At 39.2% G+C, this 21,494-nt stretch overlaps 1 protein-coding gene across 2 annotated transcripts; it reads left to right on the forward strand.

Annotated features, from left to right (window-relative positions):
* The first annotated feature begins 13,841 nt into the window (after positions 1 to 13,841).
* Positions 13,842 to 18,814, forward strand: LOC112198400 (disease resistance protein RPV1). 2 transcript variants are annotated; one of them, XM_024339513.2, is made up of 6 exons: positions 13,842 to 14,543; positions 14,896 to 15,994; positions 16,075 to 16,509; positions 16,619 to 17,512; positions 17,644 to 18,338; positions 18,503 to 18,814. In XM_024339513.2, exons 1-5 carry the CDS (start codon positions 14,041 to 14,043, stop codon positions 18,304 to 18,306), a joined length of 3,594 nt encoding a protein of 1,197 aa, XP_024195281.1. In that variant the 5' UTR covers positions 13,842 to 14,040; the 3' UTR covers positions 18,307 to 18,338; positions 18,503 to 18,814. The 2 variants fall into 2 exon arrangements, with proteins under 2 accessions (XP_024195281.1, XP_024195282.1); XM_024339514.2 differs by having other exon boundaries at positions 16,078 to 16,509.
* Positions 18,815 to 21,494: the final 2,680 nt, after the last annotated feature.

Below are 21,494 nucleotides of genomic sequence, written 5' to 3' on the forward strand. Positions count from 1 at the left end.
GATTTCCAGCGATTTCTCCATCATCGGACCGCCGCTAAGCACACCACCAGTCACAAAATGATCCTTTCTTCCTCCCCTTCCAATCTATGTAAGTATATCATGTTGAGAAGCCTTGAATCAAGTTAATCGAAGTGGGATTGTTCAAATCGGGGTTTTGCAGATTTTGTTTGGGTTTCCTATTTCCAACTGGAAATCTTGGGGGTTTTGTTGCTGGGGAGGCACTGATCACTTCGCTAACCCTCTTGTAGCTTGAATCGACTGGAGGAGGAGAAATCAAAGAGGTGCAGTTAGGGTTAACTGGATTTTTTCTTTAAGCCAAATGGTTGTGAATTGATTGTTGTTGCAGGTATAAAAGTTGTTCTATATGTTACGGAGATCATTTTGGTGTAGGTGATGTGGCCAGATGTTGGTGTTGGTGTGGGACGCCACTGGTGGTGGCACGTGGAGGCATGTGCAGCCACCTAAAATGCATTGTTTTAGTTTATAAATTATACCTAGTGAAGTGAAGTCTTTAATAAGTTAAATTCAATATCTAGAGGCATGCATATCTATGTAAATTAAGGTCTAACAAATTCGAATTTTGGAATCAAGATGAAGAATGGATTTCGGATTTGATTTGGATTTGCTTTTGCCGTGAATTTCAAGAGAGTTCTAGAGCATTCTTGACGTCAACTTCTCATGGAGATTACATTGGACACGGATTGGACTTGATGATGTAGTCTTGATGATGTGGAATTAATTTATTGGTCCAAGGATGTGTCAACCAATCAGAAAATTCAAAGAAAAGCCTGAATCAATATAAACTAAGAGAAACCAAGTAGGAACGAATTGGGAGAACCTTGAGACGTCACAATATAAATACATAGTGTTTTTGACGTTCCAAGGTTACAAACTTTTCTCCACAATTTAGTATTCTCACTTGGTGTGCTCTTGAGTTTCAATTTTCACATCTTCAAGAAGCTTTGCAGTGACCATCCCTATTCCTTGCAGTGATCATCACTTGTTACGCCATCTAGGAGCTGCTTTGGATCTTTGGGACGTGACTAAGGGTTGTTCATACCACCTTCTTTATGTATCTTTCACGGTTTGGTGCTTTTGTAGATAGAAAATCTTCTTTGAAATTTCTTTGTGTAAAACCGAAACCATGTGTTAACAATCTGATTTTTGGAATCAATTTTGATATTATTTTCAATGTTTTAATCGTTTATGTGTTCTTGATTCTTGTTAATTGCCGAAACATGGAATGATAATCTGATTTTGTTTTATAGAAACTTTTTGCATGTTCTTGTTCTTTGGTTCGAAACATAGGATGAATGCATGTAATTGGAGCTAGTCATTAGGTTTATGCTTTGTAAACCTAATTCAATTAAGTAGTAAAGGCTTTGGACAAAGGTCGAAATCAGATTATGCATGCATTGAATTGACTTGCTTTCAGTACTTGGATTTGCATGTTTATTGGCTAAACTTTCACATGAACTTAATGATTCGAAACATGAGATTGCAAATTGCTTTGATTGTGTGATAACTATCTTTGAAATATATTGGTTAGATGCTTAGCTAATCAATTGTGTAAAGGGAAGTAAAATAAGGGACATTGGTTGCTTTGAGCTTTGTTTCTTGGTTGATAACTTTCCATGGCTTCTAATAAGATTAAAGGTTGCATGAATGAATTGATCTTGATTTGTGATTAATAAATTATTTTTCCAAAGATTCTTCTTTTCCCACCTGTGTAAATAAAAACGTTTTTTTTGTCTTTTTGTTTTCTGAAAATTTCGACTTTGATCTTTAAAACCCCTTTTTTTTAATCTTTGTTTTCGTGTTCTTGTATAGTTGTTTGCGTTTTAGGATTTTAGGTTGTATAGAAATCCTTAAACTACTTGTAAATAATAATATGAAAATGCTTAAAGAATTCGTATATAATCTGATTTTAGGATTTAGAAATCGTAAATTATGTTTGTTGTTTTTGTTTGTGACGTTTTATACTTAGAATTTGTGTTCTAATTGGATTTGGTTTCCTAATTTGTATACGTTTAGTAGTTAGTCTAGGATTCCTAATTTGACTATGACTTGTAAACTGTATTTGTGTAGGAGTAGGATTTCTAATCTGTGTCTAATTTGGATTCTGTGTTTGACTTGGATTCTAACTCTTTTAAATGTCGAATTTGTTATTCATAAATACTCTTTAATTTCATGACTTATATTGGTAAATTCTTCTTTGTTTTCGTGTTTATATGTAGGTATCCTCAATCCCTGGCTTGATTTCTTCTTATTCTATACTAACAACTACTTTTTTAAGGTTTAAATTGGCACTCATGTCGAGCATATCAGGGTTGGAACGAGCACCTGCCTCAGGCTCTTCAACAGCCAACAACCTCGGCATCAAGTTGGTCTTTTTGCTCATCTTTGAAATTTGACTCGACTTGAGCCCAGGCCCAAAGTCCCATGCCCAAACCCGAGTTAAGTAAACAGAAGCCTAATCTTTCTGCTAGGCCATTGTCGCCACCGCCGCCAACATCAAAATCTCCTGAGACCAACCTTTCCACCAAACCATCTCTCGTTGATTAGATAATCACCAAAATCAATACAACCTTGGTGTATGTCTCTCCGACGCTGGAGAGAGAGAAAATTGATCAACAATTCACTAATCCCAAGTTTCGCAAATTAAGACCACCGCAAATGGATCCACCTAACACTAAAGTCTGATCAAGAATCTGCTATCTCTGACAGCAAGAGATTAAACCCACGTCGATCAGCGATCTCTGACATACCGGACCTCAATCTGCCTTCGCACTACAGAATGTCGATCCCACTAAGCCAACTCAGAGCTCGATGCCCATCGTTACCACAATCCACAATGAAATCTGGGCTGGCTGAAAAGACGGCAGTCGGAGATGCCGCTGCGCTAGACTCAAAACCCTAAGGCTCTGATTTTTACTTATTTTACAAAGGTATAGGTTTGTTGTTAAATAATAAGATAAAAATATAAAACATAATATTTTCTTTTAGGTAAATTTGATTCTAAAAAAAGAAATAAAAAAAGGTGTTGTAAATGATAATGACTATTCATGCAATAGGTATTGCTTAATGTATGCAATTAACAGACTCGTAATGTATGCGATTGACATACTTGTAATGTGCGATTGATATATTATGTGTTGCCTTTTGTATACATGATGTAACCCTATATAAACCTCATGGTAAGATGAATATAATATAATTATCCAATTCTCTACAATACGTTATTAGCACGATACTCTAACCCAAGCTCTAGCCAGAAAAAAAACCATAACACTCGAAATTTCTTTCGTCAAAAACTACCGCAAGCTCCTAGCCCTTACTAGCCATACCGTACGCTACTCCTACAGCCCTTGAGCACCCGTGTGCCTCCTACTACCCTTGCAGCATCATCACACGCCTGCTGCCCCTGCAGCACGCTCGTTCCTGTGCGGATCACCCTGTTTGCATGCCCCGACACTTCTTGATTGGGACCTCAGATCAAAATCCTTCCTTTATCAAAGTTGTTCGTATCTGCCTCTTCTATCTGACCACCAAATTTCAGTCCTATTGGAGTCATTTTGAGATCTGTACACCATTCGAAGTGGGAGCTGTTCAGAAGTGCATCTGCTCTGAATTTCAACAAGTAAGTTTTAAAGATTAAAGTTCCTACTTTCTTGTCTTTTAAATTCCTTTATTTTCTGCAGGATTTTCAATATACGAACATGGGTTCGATTATTTAATAAAGTGAAATTGTGGGGATTCACGTTTAACGAACTAAGAGTGTTCGTATGAACTAAGAGTGTTCATAATGCTCGGACTAAGAGCGTCCGTAAGCATCAAATTGTGACCATATTAAAACATTATTGTTTGGTCTAATCCAAAAGAGATTCTTGGAAATTGTTTTCTTGGTAGCATAGCTCGGAAATCTTATTATTTTAGTTTTTGTGGAAGTTTAGCTCCGAAACTAATATATCTTCTCTTCTTATTTTCAGGATGTCGAATGAACCTAGATTCGACTTTCCCATGCTTGACTCAACAGGCTCGGATTACCACAATTGGGTAACCGATATTGAGAACCACCTCACTTCAAAGGGAATATTACCCATAATCTAGGCATCTAACCCGGATCGTGTGTTCGTGCGAACACATACAAAGCATGCTCAAGCAGTTATCTTGATGCGACGCCATAAGGACAAGGCACTCAAATTGGAGTATATGTCGATCAAGGATGCAAGAGAGCTATGGTAGCGCTAGAAGAGCGCTTTGGCAACGTCCAAGATTGCCTCCTCCCTGACTTGAAGGTTCAATGGAGCAATCTACGCTTTGCTGATTTCAAGTCTGTTGTTGAATATAATACAAAAGCTCTTCGCCTACAGTCCATGTTGAGGTTTTGTGGACAACCTGTCACAGAGCAAGAGCTAATTGAGAAAACTCTCTCCACCTTCCCCGTTTCAGCCATTGTGGTATCAAAGCAATACCACACTGAAGTCAATGCTAGATGGATCACGAGGTTTCATCAGCTTATCAATCTCATATCTGTAGCTGAGAAACATGAGAACATACTCGTGAGAAATTATAATTCAAGGCCCATTGGAACTAAAAGCGTTCATGAGGCGAATTATAATGCACCCAAAAGAGGGCGCAAGGAGCGAAACCCTAAGAATAAGGGATATGAGGGAAGTATGGGTCCATATAACCGTCCTAACAAGGAAGGAAATAGCAGGTTTGCAGATACACGTGGTGGCAATGCCACACATGGGAGAAGTGGTCGTGGTATCACTAGTCATGGTGGTGGCGCCATGGCTCGTGGTGGAGGCGCCATGGGTCGTGATGGTGGCACCAATCCTCCTAGGGAACACTCACAACGTGCACCTAAGTTAAAGGGAGGAAACCACAATGACATGTGTCATCGATGTGGATCAAGTGAGCATTGGTTCAAGAAATGCAAGGCAAGCGAGCAACTACCTTCAAGATATAGGGCATACAGGGACTTGAGGGAGCAAGAAGTATATCTTGCAGAAGAAGAAGAAGAAGAAGATGGTGGAGATGTCAATCTCACCATAGAGGACTTCAAAGCTAAAGATGAAGTGCACAAGGATGCTGCAGACTTTGATTAGAATAGTCTTTTTATTTTCCAAGAATTTTTGTAATGGCAATATGCCTTAGTCAATAAATGACAATTGTATTAAACTCTTTCTTATGTGGTGCACCCAATGAAATATGATGTCTAGGAAAGTCATTGAGATAAATGGTACTTAAGAGAGCCTCGCTTCACCAACATCCCTCTCTACTTTCCTGGTCATATTTGATTGGAGTTACCAAACCAATAGAGTGACTACAATGTGTCTTAGTTTGATTTTATTTTGGATTAGACTTTTTGGGACCTTTGATGTAATCATTGGCTATCTTTATTAATAAAGTATCGTATTATTATTCGATGTCATGGACATGTTTTAATTCCAAACTTTATTATTTTTCAGTATGTTTCCTGGAGAGTTGGAATGCCTTGTTGATAGTGGCACCACACATACTATATTGTGACATAGGCAACTATTTCTATGGATGACGCCTAGTCGATCTTCTGTGACTATGATGGGTGGACCATCACAATTGATTCATGGTCGAGGACCAGCTCAATTTATGTTACCAAATGGCACAAGTATTAATGTCACTGAAGCTCTATATGCTCCTAGGGCTGGAAGGACTCTATTGAGTTTTAAAGATATAAGAGCCAATGGTTTTCATGTGGAAACACATTGTGAGAATGGACAAGAGTTCCTTTGCATCACCTCTAATGACTACGGACATAAAAAAGTATTAGAGAAATTTATGTGTCGCTCTAATGGGTTGTATGCAACTACTATTTGAATTATTGAATCCAACCATGTCATGAGAGATGACTTATGGGATTCTGACACATATAGGCTTTGGCATGACCGTTTGGGACACCTAGGTCGTGATATGATGATCCGTATATTAAAGATTTCACACAGACATCCATTTTTCAAAACGAAAAGAAGTCAGAACCAAAATTCGATCCAAGGTAAGGCCGGCGCCGCCTACCCCCTGCGGCCCAAAAGTGGTATTGACGCCACCAATACCTCCTTGGTTCCTTTTTTTACTTCTAAAGTCAATTGTGACTTCGTGACTCAACCGGATACTTCCCTAGTTGCTTCTAAAGCCCATCTTTCATTTTGCAAAGCCTGTTCTTTAGCAACTTTAGGATCGAGACCGTCCTATTCAAATGACACTAAAGAAAATATTTCATTCTTACAAAGAATCCAAGGTGATATTTGTGGACCTATTCAATCAACTTGCGGACCATTTAGATATTTTATGGTGTTGGTTGATGCATTGACACGATGGTCACATGTCATGCTATTGTCCACAAGAAATGCTGCATTTGCTAAACTCCTAGCACAAATCATTAAATTAAGGGCTCACCACCCTGATCATCCCATTAAGTAAATTCATCTTGACAATGCTGGAGAGTTTACATAAAAAACATTTGATGACTATTGCATGTCCATTGAGATTGAGGTTGAACACCTTGTTCCTCATATTCACACCCAAAATGATCTCGCAGAAGCTGCCATTAAAAGACTTCAAATGGTCACTAGAGCATTGGTTATGCGCACCAATCTCCCTGTTTCTACTTGGGGCTATGCCATATTGCATGCAGCTGTGCTCATTCGTCTGAGGCCTACTACCACTCAACCCTTTTCTGCGTCCCAGATAGTTACTGGATATGAGCCTGATGTCTCACACTTACGCATATTTGGGTGTACAGTTTATGTACCAATTGCACCGCCACAGCGCACCAAAATGGGTCCTCAAAGACGATTAGGCATTTATGTTGAATATGACTCTCCAACCATTATCCGCTACTTAGAACATTGACAGGTGATCTATTTACCATTAGATTTTGCGGATTGTCACTTTGATAAGACAGTCTTCCCGTTGTTAGGGGGAGATAGGAATAATAATGTTCAACAGGAACGACATGAATTGTCGTGGTCTGTCCCTACTTTGTCTCATCTTGATCCCCGAACCGCACAATCCGAAATTGAAGTGTGGAGAATTCTTGATCTTCAGAACGTAGTAGACTCTATGACTGATGCTTTTTCTGATATCGCTAAAGTGACAAGATCACATATACCTGCTGCAAACGTGCCTGCAAGGATTGATGTCCCTAAAAATCATGGACATGGCGCCACCCTAAGGGGTATTGGGCATGGCGCCTCCACCACTAATAGTGATGGCAATGTGGCTCAGGCCGGGCTCCCAGCAAGGAAACGTGGGAGGCCCAAAGGTTCCATGGATTCTCACTCGAGAAAGAAAGCGAGTTTGGCACAGAAAGATCCATTAATCATCGACATAAATAACCCGTCTCATGAAGATATTCCAGATTATGGTTATGTCTAAGAGACATCATTGGGGGATGCTCCAATGTTAGAACCAATTCCAGGGAATAGGGAGATCTCCATGAATTACGCTAGTGTACATGAGACGTTGAATCGAGATTCTATTATCCTTGATGATGTGTTTGCATATTCTATTGCTCAAGGAATTATAGAACACGACGATATCAAACCTCGCTCAGTTGAGGAATGTCAACGAAGAGCAGACTGGCTTAAATAGAAAGATATGATCCAGGTTGAATTGGATTCACTAAGAAAGAGACAAGTATTTGGGCCTATAACGCTGACACCCCCAAGTATAAAGCCTGTTGGCCATAAATGGGTCTTTGTTAGAAAGCGTAATGAGAAAAATGAGGTTGTTAGATACAAAGCCCGCCTTGTGGAGCAAGGTTTCTCACAACGCCTTGGAATCGACTACGAGGAGACATATTCTCCCGTAATGGACGTTATAATGTTCCGCTACCTTGTCAGTTTGGTAGTTTCCGAAAAACTTGACATGCAGCTTATGGATGTGGTTACAACATATCTCTATGGGGATCTAGATTCAAAGATATATATGAAGGTTCCAGATGGACTTCAATTACCCAAGTCAAGTGGCTCTAAACCACGGAGCACGTTTTCAATAAGATTGAGACGCTCACTATATGGATTGAAACAATCCGGACGGATGTGGTATAACCGTCTAAGTGACTACTTGATTGGGAAGGGATATGTCAACAATGAAATATGCCCATGCGTGTTTATAAAGAAGACAAGTTCTGGACTTACAATTGTAGCAGTTTATGTCGATGACATGAACCTAATTAGAACTCTAGATAAGTTAAAGGAAACTGTTAAGTACTTGAAATCCGAATTTGAGATGAAAGATCTTGGGAAAGTACAGTTTTGCCTCAGACTTGAACTCGAGCACCGTACTGATGGGATTATGATCCATCAATCAGCATATACTCAAAAATTATTAAGGCGCTTTAATGAAGATAAAGCAAAGCCTGTGAGTACTGCCATGATCGGTCGTAGTATTGATCTTGAAAAAGATCCGTTTCGTCTAAGGGATGAGGACAAAGACTTGTTAGAGGCTGAAGTGCCCTATCTAAGTTCAATAGGCGCATTATTGTACTTATCTCAATGCACAAAACCAGACATCTCATTAGCAGTGAACTTGTTAGCTCGACGCAGTTTTGCACCAACACGCCGCCATTGGATTGGCATAAAGACAATATTTCGATACTTGAGAGGTACGATTGATATAGGCTTGTTCTATCCGTACAGAGAGAAAAGAAATAACGGAAGTGTGGGATCGGACTCCACAAGGCAAAATGCCACCTTCCGTGCTCCTCCTCCCTTCCATCAAAATGACAACGATGTCTTGATGGGTTTTGCTGATGCAGGGTATCTCTCTGACTCTCACAAAGGTCGCTCCCAAACGGGTTATGTATTTACCGTGGGAAGCAATGCAATATCTTGGAGGTCTACAAAACAGACCCTTGTTGCTACTTCCTCAAATAATGCGGAGATTATCGCTCTACATGAAGCTGTGCGAGAATGCATATGGCTAAGGTCTGTAATTAGACACATTCGAGGAATTTGTGGTTTGAAGTCTACCATAGATGAACCTACATGCATTTATGAAGATAATGCAGCTTGTATTGAGCAAATGAAGTTATGTTTCATCATAAGGACAACACCAAGCATATATCGCGTAAGTTCTTTTACAATCAGCAACAACAAACACTTCTAAATATTGAAGTGAATCAAATCCGTTCAGAGGATGATGACGCGGACTTGTTTACCAAGTCATTACCTAAATCCACCTTCGAGAAACATGTGAAGAGCATCGGATTAAGAAAGTTATCCGAACTCCCATAATTGTAGAAATCAGGGGGAGACCTTGACATTAGGGGAAGGTATGATGTCTACATATTCGATTTCGAAGAGTGAAGGACGTGTTGTGCTCTTTTTGCCCTTCGACCAAGGTTATTTTTGTCCCACAGGCCTGGCAAGGTTTTTAGTGAGTTAACGATCAAAACGTCATCACCGAGTTTGAGCGACACAATGGGGAGTGTGGAAGGATGCCGACTACTCCACATTTACGCGCATTGTGCTCTTTTTCTCCTTCGACCAAGGTTGTTTTTTGCCACAGGGTTTTTATTACTTGGCAAAGTTTTTGACGAGGTAACTTAGAAGCGCATAGCAGAGACAACACTATTGACATGAAATATCCAAGAGGGAGTGTTGTAAATGATAATGACTATTCATGCAATAGGTATTGCTTAATGTATGCGATTGACAGACTCGTAATGTATGCGATTGACAGACTGGTAATGTATGCGAATGACATACTTGTAATGTGCGATTGATTAGTATAACTATTATGTATTGCCTTTTGTATACAAGATGTAACCCTATATAAACCTCATGGTGAGATGAATACAATACAATTATCCAATTCTCTACAACAAAAAGAAATTAATTACAACGGTTAATCATCTCTATAATTTTTCATCTCATGACCAATAGTACCATGTCACATGACATAGCACTTGAGCTAACTGCAACATCATTGGTCTTCTACTTGTAGAACACATGCATGTGGTATTCTCTGATTTCTCTTCACCATTTGCTGGTTTCATTTACTTAAGCGATTTGGGATATCATTATGGCCAAGTTTACCCTCTCCATGGCACTTTGACCCTTAAATTGGCCCTTTAATCCTCTTGTGGGCTTTTGTTGGAGATGAAATTAGCGTCAAATAGTGAGAATTAGCCATATAGCCTCTACTATCGGAGAAGGCCTAACATATCAAACTAATGTCTGGTCTTTAACTATTACTCTGAGGTTGGGGTTTTTCTTTGGTCATAAAAGATGCTGATTTTTATTATACACACACACACACACACACAAACACACACACACCATAGCTAAAAGAAAGGAATTGAAGCTCTGAGAGAAAAAACCCTAGTTCCTATAGCACCGCTACTCTGCTTTTCTTCTCTATCTGGCGGCTCATCCTCGTGACGTGGTCGTCGGACAGGATGGTGATTGGGCCTCTCTTGGCTATTTGTGTGGACGATGACCTGAGATCCATGATGAGATTGTGTGAAAGAGATAACGCTGCGGGTCTGGAAGGCTTGCAATGGCTGAAGGATGGTAGAGGGCAGATTGGATCACTGCTTGAAAGCTGGAATCAGAAGCGTCAATGGATGCGAGGCAGCGGAGGGATATAGATGCCGGAGGAATGTCGATGGCAGGGTGGAAGGACTGAATTGGGTTGTGGTGCGCTCGACTGGTTGCTACCCAACTAGGGTTTTTGGAGAGTTGATGACGGTGCATTCGGAGGGATGTCCACGATAGAGATCCAACGGTGGGAGTTCGGCGGCAGGATGGTCCAGTGCAGGTGGTGGTACAATGGGTGGAGAGAAATTGTGGTTTGGGGTGATCTCCTTACCCCATTGGATAGGTCTTGTGCTGATTATCATGCACTGGGCCCAGTCAGGCCAATTTGGTTTTTAGTTCATGTTTACTTTGCTTGTCTAGTTGGTGTCGAGTTCCTTACTTCGTTAAATGGTAGCTACTGCCTAGTGGTAGGGTGAAACTAAGTGTCGTTAGATTTATCTTCCGGCGGCAACATGGTAGCAAAGCTATGCTTTTGGTAATTATGCTTCGTCTGTATCTAGTTATCTTTTTGTTATGTCACTGCTATGTCAAAACAAATGGAGTAGCCAGTAGATCACTCTTGCTAGTTGTTGCGTGGTTGAATACCTTTATTTGATTGAGTCTCCTGATAGTATATCAGGGTGGTCTCTAGATGCTTATTATAATAAGGGGTTTAGGCTCTATGTCCTCCCCTTATATTCGATAGTTTTATACTTTCATTTATCAAGGCTTGAGGGTAGCCACACTAGCCTTTTATTGAAAGAAAAAAATGTTGAGTTTTATTATTATTTTTTTTTAATAGTCAATATTACATTAGTAACAGTATCTGATTTAAAACTATGGCTGTGTGCATACATGAGCTGTCTAACTGAGAGTTTATGCATGTGGCATAAAATTAATTTCGTCGACATGTGCAGCACGATTATGGATAAGAGTATGGAGGTGTGCATGAATATACATGTGTATCCAAGTTATTTGATCAACAACATATGAAACTACCAAGGGTGAATCATGGCTCTGTCTATGCAGTAAGTATATGTGTAAACATATGATGAAATCAATGATAGACAAGCAAAAAGTATGAGAAACTTAGCTTTTTCATGTCGTTTTGTTCTCTTGAGAGAGGACTGTGGTCTGTTAGGACTGGCAGCGTCATTGTAGATGTCTGGTAAAGAGTTTTCTTGCTAGACGTTCAGAGGGAATGGATGGGTATCTTGAGAAAACGTCAAGGTGTGAAGAGAAAACCGCTGGTGTTGGCGGGGCGTTAGCCTTGCTAGCCGCTAGCCTCGTTGGCACTCGAGGGCTCTTGCCGCTAGCGTCGCTAGCACTAGTTGCAGCGTAATTACTGGCGTATCGGCGTGCTGGCACTGGCGCGTAAGAGCTGATGCTAGCATTGGCTGTTGGATGCTAGCGCTGGCTGGTGCTGGAGGCCAATTACCGCTGCAAGGTCTGGCAGTGACGAGGTGATGCTGAAGTCGGCCTCTTATTCTGATTCTTCTTCTTGTTTTTTGTTTGTTTTGTTTTTTTAGACTTTCGTTAAGCAAGCTTGATACTGTTGGCGTTGTTGTGGAGCTCCTAAGCGCGTGGCGGTGCCTGGCACTGCTGTTGGCTTGAGTGGATGAGACGTGCGCCAACGCTTGGTGGTGACGGTCTTGCGTTATCGGCTGCTAAGATTTGTCGTAGCGAGGGTGATGAGTTGCTGCCTGGCTTTAGTGATCGCTGGCACTTGCTAGTGAAGTTGGGCCTCACTGGCCGCTAATGCTGATACTAGAATTGAGCGATGATGCTGATGCTGATCGAAGAGCCGCATCAAGGATTTTATGCCAATAGCTGATGCTGATCGAAGAACATGGGATCATGATTGAAGAAGATGATAACGTCGCTTGAGTCTTTGGGTGCTAATGAGAAGCATCTTGAGTTTTCCACGTGGGTGCCCAGAGAAAATTTCTGGATATCCAGAGTTAGCGTTACTTTTTTTTTTTTTTTTTGAGAAATATAAAATGATGTTGCCATAAAAGGCTAGTGTGCCGCTTGACGTTGGCATAAGGCTAGGCGCCCAGGTCGCTCAATTTTATTTATTTATTTATTATTTATTATTTTTTACGCTTGCGTTAAGCAAGGCTACATGCACTGAGGTTGATGATGATTTAAAGAGATTAGTGATCAGAGAAGATTGAGTAACTCAAAGAAGAAATTTCTTTAAGCTCTGTTAAGCTGACTTAATGCATGGTAAGTGACGAAGCCATTATATCGACTTCCGACAGACGGCGCTGATGTTAACTTTTGGAGTTGGAGACTCTAGTTAGCTTTAGAGAGAGTAAGAGAGAGTGGTTCCTCTCCTGCTTTAGCAGGAGACTACGTCAACTTGAAATCTCTAACTATGTGTTTGGGCCTTGCGGCCCAAGAGGTTTACATGAGGATTGTAATGGAATGATTGAGTAAGTGGAAAGGAGTCTCCTTTTATAGGGAATGAGGGCTCATTCCCTTACATTTTCTTCTATGTGGGACACAAAGTCCTTATTTTAGTGTAGAAAGCTTATCATGGAGGCATCTCAGCAATGCCGGGACAGTGGCTTCCTGACAAGATCTTGGCGGCTTCCGACTACCACGGAGTAGCTTGAGTATCGAGGTACGAGATCTATATCGCGGCTGGGTCCCACCATGACTTGTGGGCTCACTAAGAGGGTATTGCTTATGCGGTGACATAGAAAACAAGCCGTACTAGTGGAGGTATCTACATTGCACACCATTAAAATATAATGCAGCAAATTAACTACTTTTTCCCACAAGCACAAATGTCAATCGACTGTGGGAAATGATAAGTAAGACTGTAAGAGTCTTTGAAATTTAGATCTTATATACAAATTGTTATTACTAATCTAACCTAACTAGCAGGTTTTTCTTGCAAAGGATTTAGATCTTACATGCAAATTATTATTACTAATCTAACCCAACTAGCAAATTATTATGATAGGCTATAAACGTTCTTGCAATTTGGTTTCATTTTTTTAGTGGATTGAAATTTTCTCATCTTTCTTACAATCCACACTTTCATCTATAAATAATTTTTCAATGAACATGCATGAAAAAGAATGTGATTCGTAAGTGGTATTTCAACTTTTCTTTTCCTTTTCAAACTTCTGCTTCTTCCCTTGACAGAACACGTGGGTAACAAATAGTCAAATAAGAGGGATCCGATAAGATATTTTTATATTACTTTTTAATAAAAAGGCACCAACAATTTAGCTAGTGGAATCTGGTTGTTATATTAAAGCACTCAACAAGAACAAGTGCTCCTTTCTTCCTCTCTCTTATCTCATTATTCCCATAATTTGTTTTTAATTTTATTTATTTATTTTATTTTTTTGATCTCTTTGATCTCTCTTCTGCAATAATTTGTATCTTGCAGTCTCTTTCCTCCATCCAGCCATAAGCTACTGACAGAGTTTAAATTTCTAAGTGGCTTGCCATGAGCACACAGTTGGATGCTTCTTCTTCTTCCTCGTCCTCCCCTTACCGGTGTACTTATCATGCATTCTTGAGTTTCAGAGGTGTGGACACACGTAAGGGATTTACCGATCATCTTTACAGGGCCTTGGAGCTCGCAGGAATCCACACGTTTAGAGACGATGATGAAATCGAGAGAGGAGCAAATATCGCAGCAGAGTTACAGAGAGCTATCGAAGAGTCGAGGGTATCTGTGGTTGTGTTGTCTAGAGACTATGCTGCATCAAGGTGGTGCTTGGACGAACTTGCAAAGATCATGGAGCGTAGGAGAAATGAAGACGCACACGTGGTTATTCCAGTGTTTTATGATGTAGATCCTTCCCATGTCAGGAAGCAAATCGGGAGTTTTGCTGAAGCTTTTGTTAGACATGAAGAGCGCTTCAAGGAGGAGATGGGAAAGGTTGCGGAGTGGAGAAGAGCGCTTTCTGATATTGCAGATCTTGGTGGAATGGTTTTAGGACAACGGTAATTACACTCAATCATAAGATCTCGTTTTCCAGCTTTGTTCATTCATTACACTCATTCATAACAACTCTGGTTCTCAGCTTTGTTAATTTGGTCTTATTTTAACAATTAATTTGGCCATTTGCATTGGGAATGCTTTTTGGAATTTTTTAGATTTTTGTTTTGTGTTCTTTCATCTACCTTTCACACTTTTCTTTGTGAGCTTATTATATAAACTGTTTAATGTCCTTTATATATATATATATATATATATATATATATATATATATATATATCTCTTTAGCTAATGCAGTCTTCTATCAGAAAAAGAAAAATGCTTTACATATGTATGGTTTATATCTATAATTTGTAGGTATGAATCACAATTTATCCAAGATATTGTTGAAGAAATCAGAAGTAAATTGGATTCCAAAGTCTTAAACATTGCTCCGTATGCAATTGGAATAGATGATCGTGTGCGAGGTATAAACATGTGGTTAGAAGATGGGTCAAATGATGTTGGTGTGGCTGTGATCTATGGAATGGGTGGAATTGGCAAAACCACTATTGCCAAAGCTGCTTATAACTTGAATTCCCATAGATTTCAAGGTAGCAGCTTTCTTGCTGATGTTAGAGAAACTTCAGAACAGCTGAATGGTTTGGTTCGCTTGCAAAGAAATCTTCTTTCAGATCTCCAAAAGGGGAAAACAAAGAAAATATACAACATTGATGAAGGAATACGAAAGATAAAAGATGCTGTATGTTGCAAGAAAGTTCTTATTGTTCTTGATGATGTGAACCACTCAGACCAATTTAATGCAATTATTGGAATGCGCAGATGGTTTGTTCCAGGAAGTAAGATAATCTTAACAACCAGATATGAACATTTGTTAAAGGCTCACGAAGTTAACACAATGTTTAAGGTTCAAGAGTTGAATGAGCATGAATCACTTGAGCTCCTCAGTTGGCACGCCTTTGGACAAGCCCATCCTATTGAAGCTTACATTGATCTTTCAAAACCCGTTGTAAAACATTGTGGAGGGATTCCATTAGCTCTGCAAGTTCTGGGATCTTCTTTGTCTGGCAGAAGTATAGATATATGGCAAAGCGCATTACAGAAGCTATGTGAGATTCCAGATGGAGAAATTCAAAAAATTCTTAGAATCAGTTTTGACTCTCTGCAAGATGATCATGACAAAAACTTATTCCTTCATATAGCATGCTTCTTCAGAGGGAAGAATAAAGAGTTTTCAATTACAGTACTGGACAACCTTAAATTCTACACAGTGATTGGAATTCAAAATCTGGTTGATAGATGTCTAGTGAAAATTAATGAAGACAACAAGTTGATAGTGCATCATTTGCTTCGAGACATGGCAAGGGGAATTATTCGCGAAGAATCACCTGAGGACCCTGGGAAACGCAGTAGGGTGTGGCACAAAGATGCCTTCAATATTTTGAGTAAAAGAACTGTAAGAAACATAATCTGCATATGTGTTTGATGAATTATAATGTGTTGTGTATCCCTTACCAAATATTCTGGTTTTTTTAGCAGGGTACTGGAACTGTTAAGGGCATCATGCTTGACCTTTCTATGTTGATGCAAGATGAGTCTTCCAAAACATTATTTAGTGGAAGTAACAGCAAACGACGTCGTGTTGATGATTATGATGGAAATTGTTCAGGACGGCGTCGACTTGGTCTCTTCACCTGGCAATTATTTAGTTTTTCCTCAGCCAACACGACTCCAGCGTCAGATGAGGTTGACCTCAAAATAGAGGCATTCAAAAAGATGCACAACCTTGAAGTTCTCCTACTCAATAATGTACATTTCAGTCAAGGCTTTGAAAATTTTCCAAAAAACTTGATATGGCTGTCTTGGCGAGGATTCTCTTTAAATTCGATACCAGCCAGTTTGTATTTGAAAACTCTAGTTGTTCTTGACTTGCGGAATAGCAGCCTGCAATGTGTTTGGAAGGGAACCAAGGTATGAATAATTTCTCTCTCCTTGTCACACACAAATTTAGTGAACATTATTGTATTCTAGAAACTTTATGCATTCATAGATGCTAATAACTTAATTATCTCTTGGACAGTCTCTTCCAAGTCTGAAAGTCCTTAATCTTAGTCATTCACATGGCCTTTCAGCAACCCCCGACATATCAGGACTCCCTAACCTGGAGAGATTGATTCTAAAAAATTGCAGAAATTTGATTGAGGTTGATGAATCGATTGGAGACTTGAAGAAACTTGTTTTCTTAAATCTAAAAGACTGCAAAAATCTGATGAAGCTTCCGACCAGAATCAAAATGTCAAGTTCTCTTCAAACACTTATTCTTTCTGGTTGCTCAAAGCTTGTGCTTCATTCTAATATGGTTGCAACAAATCAGTCACTCTTGACAGCTAGTGATATGAAGAAAGACGATTGTTCATCACCTAACTTGTGGAAATCACTCTTATTATGGGCAGTACCAAGCAGAAATATCATACCAACCAGTTTCTCAGTATCAAATTTACCACGTTCTTTACGAAGCTTAAGCTTAGCTGACTGCAACCTATTAGAGATTCCAGGTGATCTTAGTATCCTCTCCTCATTGAAGTATTTAGACCTATGTGGGAACCCAATTCAGAGCCTCCCAGAAAACATAAGATCTCTTAGTAAGCTTGAGACACTTATGTTAGAGGACTGCACAGAACTCAGAACTCTTCCAGAGCTCCCACCAAGTCTCCAGAGTTTGCTTGCAAGTTCTTGTAAATCATTGAAAAGAATAACAAATTTACCAAACTTGTTCAAATCATTGGATACTGATTTTCTGCATTGCAAGAAGTTGGTTGAAGTTGAAAGCTTGTTCACTATAAAACCATTGACAACCACTGACATAGAAATGATCAAAGATATGGGACTGTTCAATTTTAAATCCATTGGAAGCGACGCTGAGGTTGAAATGATCAACTACATTACAAATACAACCAAGAAGGTCCCCCTCCAGGTTCTCTCCTTCCTCTCTCACTCATGTATCCTTGTTTTAATTATAATTTGTATGATACAAATGCTAGCTAGCTGTTTGAATAATTAGCTTGTAATTTTTTGATGACATAATCATCAATCTCCATGAAACAGGTGTTGTCTGAATGTGGCATATCTAGCATTTACCTCAACGGAAACGAGATTCCAGATTGGTTTCGCCACAGGAGAATGGGCAACTCTGTGTTGTCTATTATAGTACCTCCACATCTTAATCATAGAATTCGAGGCTTAAATGCATGTGTTGTATATGCACGACGCCCAGACATTCGTCGTTCTGCTAAATATCAAAACTTGTTTAAAGTCAGCAATGAGACCAAGGGTCTCATGTGGACCTATTCCCCTATCACAATAGGTATTCCAAAGGAGAATGAAGACATGTTATGGCTAAGCCATTGGCGGTTTGGAGAACATGATCTGGGAGGGGGAGACGAAGTACGTGTTTCGGTTGAGTTTGGACCCGAGCTTGGACACGATCTAAATTTATGGACAAAGGAATTGGGAATCCAACTTGTGTATGAGCAGGAAAGTAGTGAAGATGGAAAGAAACACAATTTCCTTGCTGGAGATGTGTCAGTGTCATCCTCAAGTTACCAAATGTGGACGGGAAAATACTTTCTTTGTAATAACCTGAATCGTGCTCAGAAAACACAATTCAAAAGTAGCCAGGAAAACCCATCTCATCTTGATTCTGACAAAACCAAGAGCCCCTTCCTTTTCTTATTTGAGCATGATGATGTTTCACAGGCTGATCATTGATACTTGGTTCAAAAAAAGATAGAGGAAAAAAGGTCAGTAGTAATTTGCTGTTGTAATTTTTTGGTTTTTTTTCTTTTGGACAATGTACTGTGGTAATCTAATTTTCTGTTTTTTTCTTTTTCATATACATATTTGAGAAGTCTCTTTTTGAGTCGCTAACAATGTCTAATTTGATTCTTGTTCGTCTATATTATAGGGAACTTTCAATTTTACATTTGGGGATGCTTCTAGGTGGCTCTGCTGGAAAGAATTTGAGTATATGCAGAATAAATTGCTCTGCTAGATCCAAAGATCTGCGGTTAGATCAATGTTCTCCAAGTTTTTTGTGTACCAATTTACAGGCATTATAACTTTTCTTGTTTTCCTATTATTTGAGCTGTTTGTATAGGTAGATTATATTTGCAGCAAATACTGCATCTGCAAATAAACATTGTATCAGTACAATTACCATCAACAACTATTTTGTTTGATCCTGCTTTTTGGTCCAGTAAATATTTTTTTTTGCTCACTCTTCCTCACATTGAGATAGGAAATGCATTCCTCAATTTGCTATCATCCATGATGTTTTATTGACCTTTTCCAACATGTCACTATGGTGTTATCTAGTAGTGATTTTGCAAAGCTTGTAGCTGCCAAACAGTATATTATGTGGCACTCGTTCAAAGTGGCTGTCTTTCCTCTAGTTAATATTTATGGAGATTGTGATGATTCAAAAGGGTACAGGGGGAGTAGAAGTTGACCATAATGTTACACAAGGCCATGCAAAAAGCAATTAATTCATGGTTGTTTCTCTGCACATGTAACTGAGGTATGTATTAGATGCTTTATTTGGTTTGAAGTTGGCTTTGTCTCAAGGCTTATCAAATGCCATAATGGAGACTAGTGATGATGCAAACTTGATCAAGGAAGGTTAAAGGTTTGAGTACTTGCTCATGGTCTCATCTTCCAAGAGTAAAAACAGTGTAGCACACCACCATCGCTCCTCAGAGGTTGGGACTTGGGAATAGAGGGGGAACAGAGTTTTACATGCGATGGTCCGGCTTGGTTAAGAACTCTGGTGGAGCAATCTGATTTAGCAAGCTAATTTGGTATCTTTTCTCCTGGCCCAGTGATTTTGTCTCACTTCCGGTTAGGTTTTGATGAGACTTCCGTTCGCACGCCGACTCAGTTGTAAGTACTCACCACTTGCACTAATCATTATTTTCTGGTTGAATTTTGAATTTTGGCAGGAATAATAGTATCTAGCTCTTATAGCTCCCTCTCCAAAACCTTGGCTTACCACAGAGATCGAGCTCGAATTTTTTTTATATTTTATTTTTTGTAGTTTGGAGTCGTCAGGTTGGTGTAGGAGTTGGTTGTGGCATGACAAGGCGGTGCATTGGTGGAGGGATTCGGCGCGACGGCGTATTGTTGCGGGGCGGCGGCGTGGTGGCGAAGGGGCTCGTTGGCGGCGGGAATGGTTGCCTGCTGCGCTTGCTTTTTGCTGGGGGAGGTGGTGTTTGGGCCGGGCCTTTGTTCTTGGGTCTCTTTGGTGGTCTTTTGTTTCCGGTTGCTTAGTTTTTCTTTGTTTGTTTTTAGTTGTTGTCTTGTTGAAAATAAGTCCCTCATCTTGTGAGCGAGGGTTTGCGGTTGGGTGTTTCTGTGTAGTGTGTCGATTAGACCTGTAAATGGACCGGATTTTGACCCGGACCCGCTCCAAATCCGTAGCTATTGGACGGGTTTGGATCAAAAATTTTGATCCGTTGATCCGTTAATGATCCAAATCCGTTAACCCGTTTATTTAACGGATCAAATACGGATTTAGGTCGATCCGATCCGTTAATGATCCGACCCGTTTTCGTAATAATAAAATATTATTTATTATTAATATATATATATATATATATTTTAAATATAAAATATAAAATATGAAGAATTTCTAATACAATTTTTTTTGAAAAAATCTAAGAGACAGTCCATTACCCAAGATTCCAAGAAGTATTAAGAATTTTGATAATGTAATTCTACTTTTGGTGATATTTTTTATGTTGTTTTAATATTTTATTAATATCTTATGAGGTATTATGATATAAATTTAATATTACTATTTAAAATTTTAAAATATTTGAAATTATAAACGGGTCAGATTAGCTGATCGAGTATCCGTTAATCCGGTGGATACGGATTTGGATCGAGCTATCAATGATCCGCCGGGTTAACGGAGCGGGTTTGGATCGAATTTTTTTTTAAGTAAACGGGTTTGGATTTAGGTCGATCCGATCCAAATCCGGTCCATTTACAGGTCTAGTGTCGATGCCATTGTTATGGTGTCGTGGTCATTCTGCTGTGTCTTGGTCTGGTCTTTTGTCGTTGCTCTCTGGTTATCAACGTGAAGGTGAATCATCCTTATACGTGGTCTGTCTGTTTTGGGACACAGTGTCCGAACGGGTGAAAACAGTTCATCTTAATGTTGGTGGCTGGGTTGTATCGGTACAGGTTTGGTTGTTACTCATTGTAGCTCGCGGGTATGAGCGTAAAATTTGGTTAAGGGTTGAGACTTTTTAGCTCATGGAAGTCACTCATGTTGATGGTCTCGTAACTATGGATCCAATGCTTTGTAATTTGTTTGGTTATTAATAGAATCTTCATATTCTCAAAAAATAAAAATAAAAATAAAAAACACGGAAAGGCAAACACCTAGACTACATGAGAGATCAAACACGATGACAAATTAAGATAAATTTTGTAACCACAAATGAAAAAAGTTCAATCAATGTGTGAAAAGGTAGGAAAGTGAGATCCATTTCCTATCAAGCTTGTTTCATTCTAGGCACATATGACTTAAAATAGAGTTGCAGTTGTTGGGTAGTGAAATACTTTGCTTCACGCGGCGGAAGCATTGTAGTATATACATGGAAGAAATTAAAAAAAATTGTTTAGTAGCAGAATTTTCGATAATAATTAATGATATTGATTAGTTTAATGAGTGTGGTCTAATAAGATAGCACGCGTTAATATAATACACCATAATATGTACTAATCCAAATAACGAAGAGGTATTCGATTAAAAAAAATTCAGAGAATTATGAAAATGTATATGTACTTTAAACCAAGGCTTTAAACCTCGATACTTCATTAATTAACACCTTGCTTTTTATATTTTTCATATCTATTGACTTTGTTTAATGAGCTCTACAACTTCCATGAAA

This window comes from Rosa chinensis, chromosome 4 (assembly GCF_002994745.2).
Source record: "Rosa chinensis cultivar Old Blush chromosome 4, RchiOBHm-V2, whole genome shotgun sequence".
Classification (NCBI taxonomy): domain Eukaryota; kingdom Viridiplantae; phylum Streptophyta; class Magnoliopsida; order Rosales; family Rosaceae; genus Rosa; species Rosa chinensis.